The sequence below is a fragment of the Diadema antillarum genome, unplaced genomic scaffold (assembly GCF_040938485.1).
Source record: "Diadema antillarum isolate AM-2024a unplaced genomic scaffold, OU_Dant_1.0 scf00000031, whole genome shotgun sequence".
Lineage (NCBI taxonomy): Eukaryota > Metazoa > Echinodermata > Echinoidea > Diadematoida > Diadematidae > Diadema > Diadema antillarum.
In genome coordinates this window covers 962577-976177 of record NW_027270920.1, presented here as the reverse complement: position 1 = coordinate 976177, position 13601 = coordinate 962577, and the positions used below count along the sequence as shown (strand labels likewise).

At 38.6% G+C, this 13601-nt stretch overlaps 1 protein-coding gene and 1 pseudogene across 1 annotated transcript in view; one reads left to right on the top strand and one right to left on the bottom strand.

Annotated features, from left to right (window-relative positions):
- Positions 1-2100: 2100 nt before the first annotated feature.
- Positions 2101-9244, bottom strand: LOC139741192 (uncharacterized; annotated as a pseudogene).
- A 306-nt stretch (positions 9245-9550) lies between these two features.
- Positions 9551-13601, top strand: part of LOC139741180 (peptidylprolyl isomerase domain and WD repeat-containing protein 1-like) — an 84775-nt gene continuing 80724 nt past the window's right edge. The window contains exons 1-4 of the mRNA XM_071651776.1: positions 9551-9699; positions 11962-12064; positions 12610-12710; positions 13399-13494. Coding sequence (XP_071507877.1) covers positions 9582-9699; positions 11962-12064; positions 12610-12710; positions 13399-13494 — 418 coding nt within the window. The 5' untranslated portion in view covers positions 9551-9581. The remainder of the gene's footprint in view (positions 9700-11961; positions 12065-12609; positions 12711-13398; positions 13495-13601) is intronic.

Here is a 13601-nt window from a genome sequence, read left to right as displayed (position 1 = left end):
TGTATTTCTATTTCCGCGAATCTTGGCTCGCATGAAATTTGTGAAATTAAAATGTATGCAAAAACTTTGGGTTTTACAGTACCTTTGAGATACCAAGTGTTCAGAATACACGCGTGGCATGTTAACATTTGTATTCAGTAAAATTTCATACAGCTTTCACCTATGTATGAGCATGCATATACATGTAAATCATTTTCTGTATTGATCGATTCTGTGACGCGCTATGTGTATTTTTGGCATGGGCAGCGCCATTACGCGGTGTCTCAGCCGACCCCCCCCCCCCCCCTCTCCCCCACCCCCTTCCGTGCACGGAATGAAAAACTGATGCATGGTTGTTTCAGCCGATGGGCGTGTCGTACTGAGTGCACGAACGCTTGATTAGTGCACGAACCTTTGTTACAAGTGCGCGATAAACATGTTGCCCGGGGGGTGGGGGAGAGGAGGGGGGGTCGGCTGGGACACCGCAAAATGAGCTCATGGCTGCGCCCAGTGCCACAAATTGTCTGCTGCCCTCAACGAACCCGAATCAGTCAATAAACAGATTGTAAATCTAATGTCAACTTCACTAACGACAGCAAGGCGCAATGACACATAAATGTACATATATATGATACACACATACATGTATACAGGACACACATATACAGGCGAAACTCATTACACGAGACTGGTAGTCAGGGCCATGAAAATTTTTTCATTATGAAAATATGTAAAAAACAAAGCAAAACATAAAGAAAAAAGAGTTTTGCCGATGAAATCCCTCTGTGCTAATAATGTCTTATGGCATTTATGTCCATCATATCAGGGTTTGCCTGTATATATGTGTGTGTGTGTATACATGTGTAATGATAGAACACATCCAAACATACACTTCAACGCAATACAGCATGTTATGAATAAGTTTAACAATATCTTTATTTCAATAAACTATAGACAACTCTATGTATAAAATTGCAATTGGTCTGAAAACAACTCAAACAGTGTGTAATTTCACACTCCAGTTTTAAATTCTTTAGAGAGTTACACAGAGAAAGTGGGGTGCCAATGAAAGCCAGTTAGGTTTTTTTGTTTTGTTTTGCTTTTTATTTTTGATTGAACATTTCCTGTATGTCCATGCATATATATATACAGTGCACTCCCGTTACAACGAAATGCTCGGGACGGGCAGTTTTCTTTCGTTATAACGAAATTTCGTTAAAACCGAACAAATACAATATATAACGAAAACAAGGAAACCACGTATATATCATATTCTGTTTGCTGAATACTTATCATACACTGGAAAGCTATGTGAAATGTGATGGGATAACTGTATTACAATGATAAACGCAAGTTCCCCTCAGAAACTGTGCGTGACACAAGGAGCGAACACACAGTGGTGTGAAGTGTTCACCCATACAGAGACGCTATAAATGCTTGTTCCGCTACGTATTTTCGAAAGCAATTCGCATTTCGTTATAACGGAGCACATTTCTTTTGTTTTTCTTTGTCTGTGGCACTCGGAAAAGACTTCGTTATAACGGAAATTTCGCTATAACCGTGTTCGTTATAAGCGAATTTTGTACCATAGACTGTAATGGTGATAATTTTGGGACCAGAAGATTTACTTCGTTATAACGAAATTTCGTTATAACCGTGTTCGTTGTAACGGGAGTGCACTGTACTCATTATGTAATCCAACCCATCAAGGTCCAAATTCACTGGAAAGAACATGTCCTAGTTTCTTCATCTTCCCTGTGAAAAAAAAAAGCAAGAGAAAGATGACTAAAAATGGGTTCAAGTTGTACAGACCTCTTCAAACATACTTTGTACTTCTCTGAATACCAAGTGTGAATAATTTTCACATACTTTTATTATGTGTACTTTGTACACAGGTAGTCATTACCTGTATGCAGGTCTGCCAACATTCCCACATCCAATCAGGGAGATTCCACACAGCAATCAGGGAGATATCTGTGTGTTTCATGCATTTCAATGAGCAAATAATTTCCAAATCAGGGAGATTTTAATATTCAGACTTGAACAGATTTTGACATTTTCGGGGAGACTCCTGCAGAATCAGGGAGACTGGGCAGCTTTGTACGAGGAAGACATTTGGGATATATTTTCTTGTGAGGGCATGATAAGATAGAATGTGATTTCTAGGTAGCCTCCTGCAGAATCAGGAATATTTGACAGCTCTGTAATTATCAGCAAAATATGAGCATCTCGACACATTAACAGGCTTCATTATGAATAAAAAATCTAAGAGAGTTGTTGCAACAGCTAATGGCAAGATATTGAATGATTTGCCTTCACATATCAATCTCACTTTAACCAAGGCACCTTGATTACCTACTATGACTGAAATCTTAAAGACTGTTTATGAAGGACAAATTTCTGAAATATCATGCTGATCTGTACAAGTCTGTTTAGTTATAAACTGCTCTGTGATACTTAATCCCAATGCCACAACCTGATTTGTATTCGTGAGTCATCAAATGACTGCAATGGGAAAATGTAAAACCCAAAGCCTCATATAAAGACATCCCAACAAATGGACAGACACCTGAAAAATTTGACATATGGGATTACCAAAACCATAATGCCCCAGGCACCCCTGGTGTGTGAAAAAAGAAGAAGAAGTAATCCAACAATAATAGCTGAATAGCAGTCCTTGAATGCACACATCTGCAACACGAAGTGAAGTTGTTTGCAATATTGCCCTTTTCCTGTCATAAGTAGAGACGTCTGAGCTGAAAAGGCGCTGTAATCATCTGACATTGAGGGCACAGCTTTTTACAGGCCTGCATGGTAAGAAAAGTTGACACATACGGAAAGAATGAAACACTGCAACTTGTTTGAAGGTCAGGTATCCAACTCATGGGCAATTCTCAATTTGTTCACTTTGTAATGTTTCATGAAAGTTGAATATACTATACCGTATGTCCCCCCCCCCAAAAAAAAAAAACAAAAAAACAAGGCAAGTGCCGTAATGTGTCTCGCCCACAAACGTACAACACCTTTTTTTTTGTTGTTCACAAATGGACCTACGGATCAAAAGTTAGGAGTCATAATTAAATGCACAGTACATTGGGCCCTAAAAGTTCATTGACCCCTGCCTGTGACCTTTGACCTTGTGGTGACCATCAACTCCCCAAGGTACATCTACCATCCAAGTTTGGTCACAAATACACTTACGGATCAAAAGTTAAGGCCCATAATCAAAACGCGCCCTCAAAACTTAACATTGGGCCCTAAAAGTTCATTGACCCCTGCCTGTGACCTTTAACCTTGAGGTGACCTTCATACTTGGTGAAAGGTAAAACTTTGTATGACCACTCTTCCCTCCAAGTTTGATTCAAATTGAAACCCAGAGTACAGAGTTATTCAAGTTTTTATAGCGTTACGGACAGACGACGGACGGACGGATGACGGACGGACAGACGCCGCAGGCGATCCCTTAGTCTCCCCTCACCTCCCGTGGGCTCGACAAAAATTACAACGGGACCCTCTGCAATGATATCTTTAGAAATAGTGAATCAATCTAAACACAAATTCAGGGTATGAAACTATAACTCATTACCCACATTTTAAAGAAAACTCCATTCGATTTGCCTCAGTGGTCAAGGAGAAATGATGAATTTTGTAGAGGATGTCAGGAATCTCTTCCCTCCAAGTTCTGTCTATTGTTTTCACACACAAGAGCATCAAAGTGCTAAACTTGGAAGAATCAGACTCGTGACATACTTTACAACGATCCACATTTCTCTGTGACTGCTTAACCAAATTGAATGGGGTTTTCTGAAAAATTGAGCTAAAATGTTATATTTTAAGACCCTGAAGTAGCATTTAGACAATTTAATCATATTGAGTTTATCAATGCAAAAATCTGATTGTAATTTTTTGGGGGACATACTGTATATTATAACAAGCAGATTAACTCTCCAACTAAAGAGTCCTGGATTATAAAATCAATCACTTCATTACCATGCTCAAACCCATCATGGAGCTTTGATATGTCAGATAAATCTGCCACTCAATAACTTGTCAAAGATTACTGCTAAACTTGCACATAAATTGCCACTCGTATCTTTCTCGGGATGACAACGATATTTACTTTGTAATAATTTTGTATCATTTGGATGTGGAAAAATCAAATGAATTTAAATCACATTAAAAAGTCTATAGGTGCATCTATTTCCTCTTCCAGATATAAATGAAATAACTTACCACCCTTTCTTCAAAATATTCTGTTTCTTAATGGTTTCAAAAGCACATAATAAAGTTCATCTAAATGAGTTCTTTTCTTCCCGTTACTGATTGTGCATAAATGTAACTTTTATCAATGTTACACACTCTCTATGCTTGTCATTTTTGTGTTTGTGTTTTATGTCTTTAACATGACAGATTTTGTACCTCCTTAAGATCTTTCTGTTGATCCCCATTCACATGTATATTTGTAGTTTCATGTTTCTTTGTGATCTAATATATTTTCTACAATGAATAAACTAAAACTGAAACTGAAATGAGACTTACCAGTGTAGCCAGCCAACATTCCTCACAATGTACATGCCAGCACTGGATGGATACTAAAGGTCTTGTGTAGGCCCCCATGCAGATTTGACAGGTCACACGGTTCTTGCCCCCCTCACCAACCTCAGCCTCTAGTTCCTCTACTCTGGCTTTCAAACTCTCAATCACCATCTGTACTCCGCTGCTGGGCAGACCAACCAGCCGAGCAGACGACTTGCTCCCTTCCAGTTCAGGTTCAGTCTCATCCCCATTATCTGCAGTGGTGCCGTTTCCAAGGCAACCCTCGATAAGAAGGTTGTCGTTGACGTGATCTTCGTAGCCAACATCGCCTGTGTCCATCGATGTTCTTGACGATGATCTGGCAAGGACGTCTTCCTCTGAGTACTGCTGAGGACCAAATTCTTCCGTCTCATCTCCATCGACATCGAGGTCATCATCGTCACCGTCTGGATTAGACTCTGGCTTGGTGGAGACAGTATGGTAGCCCATCCCTGAAAAAAAAAAATCAACAACAAACACATAAAGCATCTCAACATATGTGCCAGGTAGTATGTTTCAGGCAAAAAAAAATGCACAGATACCTTGGTACTCAAACTGATGATCACATTTTTATTTCATGATTTTTTGAAGGTGGAGTAAAAGAAATAGATTGTACTTATGGTATGCATTGTAAAAAACATATATTCTTACCCTGATACATTCTAACAAAGTCTTCATCAACACATAAGATTAAATGTGTTTCAACAGTCAAAGTCCCACATGACATTTAACGTGGACAAACTGGAATTTGTAAGTAGGATTTTGTTGGCCAGTGATTTATGCAGAGAAAGAGCAGAGAATTATCAATCACATGTTACCTTGGTAACCACCTCTCACTAAACTAACAGGTCTTATCCTGGTTTGCCCCGCCCACTCGTATGTCTCGACACCCTCCAGGCTCTCCTCCTCTCTCATCATCGTGGTCCTCCAGAGGAGATCTGCTGATATGGCCCCGCCCCATCTCCCTCCACATCTACTGGGTCTCCAGTCCCACTATTGGCTCCCGACGTCGACGCAACGGGATAGGTGCTCAGACAGTTCTCAACATGGCGATTTCGCTCCACTTCCGATCCTGTGTTCATTTAATGAAGAGGTTTTGGGTGTGACCAAGAGCTTGAGATGGCAGCCTTTTCTTCAACATAATACATTCTTCTAAAGTATGCAAAAGTTGACTCGGACTGTAAACTTCAACCCCTGACCTTCATTCTATTGCGCCATGATATAGCGTAATGAAGTGCTTTGGAAGTTTTTATTCACATTTCTTGCCTATAGACAGGCAGATAAAGTGATCATCACAAAACACACCATTCTTGCAGATGTAAGTCCTGTATTCCAACTTCGTTATCAATCCTGATGATGACTACAATTGCTTACACAACTTTGGGAGTTTTTTTTTTTCTTCTGCAGATCTAGAGCATTTATAACCAAAACATTGTGTACTGTTACTTTTTACTTTATTCCCTAGATGTCAACTTGAAGATGGTGCCAAAAAACACTTTCAAGAGATCAATTTTTTTTTTATTTCCTGAATATCTAATGTTCTTCCTCATTAACCCTATTCTAACTGGGCTATTTGAGACTACTGAGGGGGGGTCAATTTGACCCCCCCTTCAGATCTCGGCCGCAATCGCGCGATCGCCGCGAAATTTTGCCTGAAGATAGAGCTGGATGTGAACTACAAGATTACATGGTCATACAATAGAAAAATATTGCTTTCTATTTTTAATAAATTAATTATGCAAATTTGTGCATGAAATCATATTTTCACCTTTAACTCCATTAAGAAGACTGTTGCTAAATTTTTGTGTCAGAATGACACATCAAACAATTTTCGTGTAAAAAAATAGCACAATCAAAATTTTCTTTTGTTTTCTATTGTTTTGTTAATTTCTTATGTATTTTATTGTTTTATCCACCTTTTGTTTTCTATGTTTTTTTGCCAAAATTTGTTGCAGGCACTTGGCTTATCTACACTAGAATGATTAATTTCAATGGTGTTGAAATAATCTTATTTATATCAAAAAAAAAACACAATTTCATTGGATTTGCACACGATATCATGAATTTGAACTGTTTTTGGGTTGACATGCATTACAAAACATTACGTAACTTAGAATGGTGTACCTGAATATCTAATGTTCTCTCGCTCAAATTAATGAGGGGGGGTCAATTCAGATGCTTCAATCACGAATGTAGAGGAAAGATGATCTGTTTATCTAATAAATAAGGAGAGATAATAAAAAAGCTGGAACCATTCACAAGAGAGTGAGAGAGAGAAGTACTGTAAAAGTGGAAACTTTTTTTCTTCCATTTTGCTTTACCAGAAATTAGTGCAAAAAAATAACAGCAAGCGAATGTTCTTGCTTGTTATATGAAACAATATTTTATGTTTTCATTCCGGAAAATTCATCCTACCAGGCCGAATGTGAAAAATTACTCAAACAAAAACTTCCACTTTTCCAGTACTATCACTAATCTGCGGACTCCCGCTATAACGAAGTCCTCGGGACCGGCAGTTTTCTTTCGTTACATCGAAATTTTGTTATGAACGAACAAATAAAAAATAAAAAGCAAAGAGCGGATAATGTTGCGAGCTGAGTTTTTACTTTGTTGTAATCGACATTTTGTTATAACCATGTTCGCTATAACAGGAGTGCACTGTATTCCATTTACATGTACCTAAAAGAGGAGAGAAACAAACAGGGCAGAGCATTGTTTCAGGCTTCACAGCAGGGTTGTGTAAGAGTTCCTTCCTCCTCTCCCGTGCTTGCCTGTTGCCTCTGACCTCTAGCAATGATAGGTTGCCGTCAAGGCACGTTGCCCCGTCTGAGTCACTTTCACTGGAGGAATCATCACTGTCTCTCTCAGCTCTCCTCCGTTTGTTCCTCACATGCGCTTTCCTCTTCTCCCTGTCCTGCTCTCGTCTCTTCTGCAGGGAGTATGAAGCCTGGGCATCCCTAGCGACCCTGCCCTTAGCAACCACTTGGTCCAACTGCTGCACCTCGTATTTCAAATGTTGCTCCAGTTCACCAGATCTCACCGTGATCCCGCAGATGGGGCATATCTGTTGGCTTGACGACCGCCTCCTGGTGGAAGATCGTCCCACCTTCCCTCTGGTCTCCAGTGAAGAACTCGGTCCTGGTGATACTGTGTCTTCATCTCCATTCTCACATGACGCCGCTTCACATGTTAAGGGCTTCATGATGGATTCTCTGGACCGACGGCTTCGTCTCCTCTCTGGACATGTCATCAGGGCATTTTCATTACCTTCCATTTGCCTTCAACCTTTAATGTAAAATGAACAAATGAGAAAAGCTGCAGTCAGTTATCAAAATAAAAGAATTTCATTATGACAGTCGACCAAAGCACATGCTGCTCATTCTCTTCTAGACTTTATCTCTCATTAATTTCTTTTCACAATTTCAGGGCTGCCAACTCTCATGCATTGAGCACGAGACTCACGCATTTTGGTCCTTTCTCGCTCTAAAACTTTATTTCATTTGCATGCATTTCTATTGATCTCACTCATTTTGACTCCTAAATTATAGCATTGGCCTATGGGAGTCTCACTCTCAACTAGTTTCCCGTGTTGGCAACCCTGCTATTTCATCTTGCTAGGGCAAAAAGCAGTCTAGCCCTCTTCCTGTATCTGTCTTTTGTTACGTAATATGCCATGTAAACATATGAATATGAATAATAATGAACTTCAACAAGTTCATCTACGGTCTTTGATAATAGATAACAATACTATGCCATGTACACTATACTTTTGTAAGGGCAACACAATGACACTTGATTAATTTACTTTCTTTGAAAAAATTATTTAGTTAAATTACTGGCTACAGGTCCTGAAGGCAAAACTGTAACTATTAATCCCTATAAAATCCTAACCCCAAGTGTATTATCATTCTAATTCCTTGCTCATTTGAACAGGAAATTTTTTCCAAGCATTTATTTCAAATTTCCTATCCTAGCAACTTGCACACAATTGTAGCAATATCAAATATACTGTACTAAAGGATGTCATGAGCATAATCATTATCAATAATATATACGGTATACCGGTATATCTTTTTCTTTTTGGTGATGTTATCCCATGTTTTATGCATTCAAAAAACAACAACAATCAAAAACTCAAAAAAGGAAGTACAGCTCAATCACAGTTTCAACAAATGAAGTGATAGCAGAAATACTAAATAGACCTAGTCTAGTCCTGAAAATAGAAATGACAAAGTATGCATTTGCTATCAACCTCCCCGGCCAGGCCATGTAGTAAATTTACAGTGGACCAGGGAGATGAGACTCATCTCCCCGAGTAGACACAGCTTCTCATCATCTTCTGTTGCTGTCTTTGTTGATTAATGATAAAGTCGAGACGAGAAATCAGTAACGTTTTACTTCTTCTTCAATAGTGCCTACAAGTAGCCCTGCCTAGCCTACGAACTACATACTACAGATATCAGACAGAGGGGTTGTTGGAACCAGAGACGCTGGGTCGACAATGGAAGTAGTCAAAATTCACGTAAATTACCAAATTTATGCTCACAAAACTGGCAAAATATGTCCTGCATATCCAACAAATGTCCCATCGGAAGCCATCCATCACCTGAATAAACACATCTTACGCTGGATGATATGTGATTTTAGTGGATTTTTAATCTACTCTTCTGACAGCAAATTATGTTTGATAATCGCCGCTGCAATTTGTATTTACAAGTTTTAGCCTAAGCACCAGGCTTATGGATGAATAAACAAAGCATAAAAAAATAATATAGTCAACTAAATTAATTTTAAAAGCACAAAAGAGATATAACACAATGAAATACTCGAAATTAAAATAGAATACGCAGAATATAGCGATTGTGATTATTTTTAGTGCATAAATCTATTCGGATAACATCCATATCCACATATCAGTTTTGAGACTAGACTATTCATGAAAAAAAAAAAACATGCATGCGTCTACTCTAGCTAGGAAAGAGAAACATCGGAGTCTGCTTTTATGAGAACAAACTTTGGATAGAGATATGGCTTCCAGTGACTCTCCAGAGAACAGCAGAAAACGTACTGTTGAAGACGATGAACAAGATGAAGAGTGGATTGGACCTATGCCTGCAGAAGCTTCTAAACCCAAGAAAAAGAAGTGTAAGTTTTCCTCACGTTTCACCGACCGACCCGCCCGCGTAAGTTCGAGGCCCTCTTGTTACTTCAACTGCCCCCGAACTGCCCGCAAAGAAGAGTGCTAGCCGAAGCTAGCCCGCAGCCAGCTCCGCTGCTGCTACATAAACCACGGATCTAGCTAGCCTAGTAGGCCAGGGCGGCGGCGTGAAGTGGGATTCAAAATTAGCAGCTCTTTTGTTGCCCCTGTTTACCATATTGGGAGAAGTGATTACAAGAATGTGCCCAAAAATGTTTTAATTGTCACATTTGATGTAGATCTATATACTCTATTGACTATGTTATGTATCGTTCGTTCAGCTGTAAATTTTATCCCAAAAAACACTTGATAATGATGTTTCTCAACTAAATTAAAATTAAAAAAGAGATCTAGCCTTGTGAAATTGTGTAGATTTCTAGTGCAGTAGGAAATCGGCTAGAAGTAGAATAAATTTACTGAACGTACCCTGTAGGCTACTGCATCACTGTCACTATCCCTATAAAGTGAATTTTAATACATTAACTGCCAACCTTGAGTGAAAGTTTGGCGTGAGACACTATCGAGGGAGCGGAGCGACCTCGCTGGCTAGCACCTGGCGGCCTGCTGTGCGGCCGTACGTACGTACGTACGTACTACGTACACTGTCAGTGTATGTAAAGCGATGTAAAGCACACGTCATAGCCATACAATATGTACTGTAATTTGCCAAAAGTACACGCTACGCTCACGTGGTATAGGTAGAAGCCAATCGTAATCCAATAGCTCGTCTTTGCGCGCGAACCGAAAACGATTATTATTGGTTAAGCTTTACACCCGCGTTGGAAAATCTCGACATTTTGGGCTTGGGCATATCGATATTCGGAATATCAGAGAATTTAGAGATATATTTATTTTTGTAGTCATGTACAGTCCATTTAGGGGGTTTAGCGTGAGATTTCGTTTATCAGAGTGAGACAGTCAAAATTGGTTGAATTGCGTGAGTCTCACGCTCAATGCGTGAGAGTTGGCAGCCCTGCATTAACATTTCAGGTTTCTCTGGGACTGCTTAATTACCAGGTACTTCGAGACAGTACACGACCGATGGCAATGAATGGGGGTGGGGGTCCTTGTCCTCCCATGGAAGGGAGGTTGCATTTTTGTTTTTGTTTTTCATTTGGGTTATTGTGCAAATAGTGTCAGCCTATGTTAGAATATGCTGACAGCATTACCATTTAGGTGCTAAATGTACTTTTTTACTTACATACCGGTAGAGTCTATAGTATAAAGGTTTGCAATTCTCATCTGTTTGTGACATGGAAAGTACCTTGTATGTGTTTCTGAAAGACATTGAGCATTTTCCCAAAAGTTTTCTTCAAGGATAAGTGCGAGTCTTGATATGTAAAAAAAGGAAAAAAAAGAATGTAGAACTGACATGACTTGTTGAATAGAATGTGATAAAATTTTATATTATAGACCTCCAGATAATTTATCTAAATAGCTGTAAATTACTGTAATTTGTATGAAATAGGCATGTACTGTGTAGGTAGCCAACATCAGCTTGCAGGTGTGAGAAAATGTCTGCTGGGTGAGTGAGCTTGAGATGGCCAGGTTGATGCCTCAGGACGTGAGACTTGGTACATTGGAGGTCTGTTGAAATTTAAATAGTCTCACTCTCGATTTACTAGACTAGATCAGAAATATCACTGTTTAAGTGCCATGATTTAGACAATACTCGTCACAGCCCAGTGTGTAACTGTTACATGTGCCTTCTCCATTTCTGTTTGTTCTGTTTTAACTTTACGTTCTGAATTTTTTTAATCTTATTTTCTGAGTCAAACTGTCCAACTATGTACTACTAGTAGAGTAGAATTTTGAAATGTTGATGTACATGTATGTAGATCTACACCTATGTCTGATTTTTAGTATGTTATTCACTCCCTTGCACGGGATTAAGAATACAGTTTCAACTTGACCTAGAAATATCTAGTTAGACTCTGGTATTTAGTATGTTCTGCTTCTAGACTATAAGGATTAATAAATCTACTTGCAGCATACATGTAGATGCTTCGTATTTGTCTCACTGTTTATCATGAGTCAACTGAATTGCATCATTAACAGCTTCCAGAAACAGTTTCTCCAGGCACACAAATGTGCTGCATATCATCTCCAAGGTAGGATATCACTGGGTTTCCTTTTGAAAAGAACTAATTATGTCTCTGTTCTCATTGTCTCACAAGTCATGATATGTTTGCTTGTCTGTTTTTTCACAGTTTTGGAGTTTGAGGATGTGTACCTTGCCAACATGCCATCTGCTGAACTGTACGAAAAGAGTTTCATGCATCGAGATGTAATAACACACGTAGCAGCCACCAAGTAAGAAAAAGGCTTCCTGTTTCTGCTTTACAAAGCTGAAAACTCATGTCTCAATATTTTTGTCTGCATACAAGTCTCTTCTGTGACATACAATATCTCTTTCATTTTCCCATCAGTAAAAGAGTATAAAGCAGCAGATTGTCCTTCAATAGCTTTATAAATCGATTGATAAGTAAAGATGATGCATAAGGTACATGCTGTTTTTCCGTTAAAAAATAACAAAAGAGAGAAAATGCTGTTGACATACTGTACATATTGCAAGAAATGAAAATTAAATGTAAAGATAATGAACATTTGTGAAATACAGTAACCTTCCATTTTCTTTTCAATTTTTTCATCAGCTCTATCCCAACAAAATTATCTGACATGAAAAGATTTGCTTGGATGCTGCTGCTAACACATCAGATTATCAATGAGAGAAGAACATTCTGATACCTCTAGTTTTTACTCTATGACTTCAGAGCAAACAATTACAACATGAAATCACAACTTGATTCATTTGTCCACTTTGTTCTTCTGTGCTTGTGTATTTCCTCATCTAATAGGACAGAGTTCATAATCACAGCCAGCTGCGATGGCCACGTCAAGTTCTGGAAGAAGCAGGAAGGAGGAATCGAATTTGTCAAACACTTCAGAGCACACCTGGGTACAACCTATAGTAATAGCAGTAGTAGTAGTAGTAATGATAATGATAATAATAGTAATTATTATTATTATTAATAGATACATGTAAAGTGAGAGAGTCCACATGGTCAAGATTACTCACTGATTTCTATTGAGCTATTCCCATTACACAAGTCAGAAGTTGCTATAATCTTCATGGTATTGTTGAGATCTAGATATTAAAAGTGCAATCTTGATTTCATATCAGCAACTTGTCATTACATATTTCTGATTTCATGCCATGTGACATATATGCACAAGATACCAAACTTTGTTTGGGGGGGGGGGGGGAAAGTAGGGGAGATAGAATACAATTAAGAGATATTTTCTTATTTTTCAGCCAAGTATAAAGGGGAAAGTCGTATCTATTTTATTTCATGCTTAAGTTCATAGCAAACTATGAAGGAAGAATGCTCCCTATTCAAGTTGAAGCAGAAACTGCATAAATGCAGCGCAATATAAGCAAGGTATCATGGAACATGTCTACACATGAATACATGTACTTAGTGGCCATTTATATAACAGTCATCATTACACAGGGACATCAATAAAAGGTGTCAGGCTACCATGATAGAATGTAGTAAATATATCCTGTTCACTTTGAATAGATCTACAAATTGTAGCTGTGGTATCTCATTTATAGCAATCTTTTTTTTATCTCCTTTTTGCAGGAAAAGTTCAGGACTTGTCCGTGAGCAGTGATGGAGCATATTTGTGTACAATATCAGATGACAAATCAGCCAAAATATTTGATGTGACAAACTTTGGTGAGTACAGCTGTGGCCATGAGGAAGATGATAGATACAGATCAGAGGGATGAGAGTCATAATCACTCTGAGCTATAGTAAATTAAAGGGATGGTATAGTATTGGTC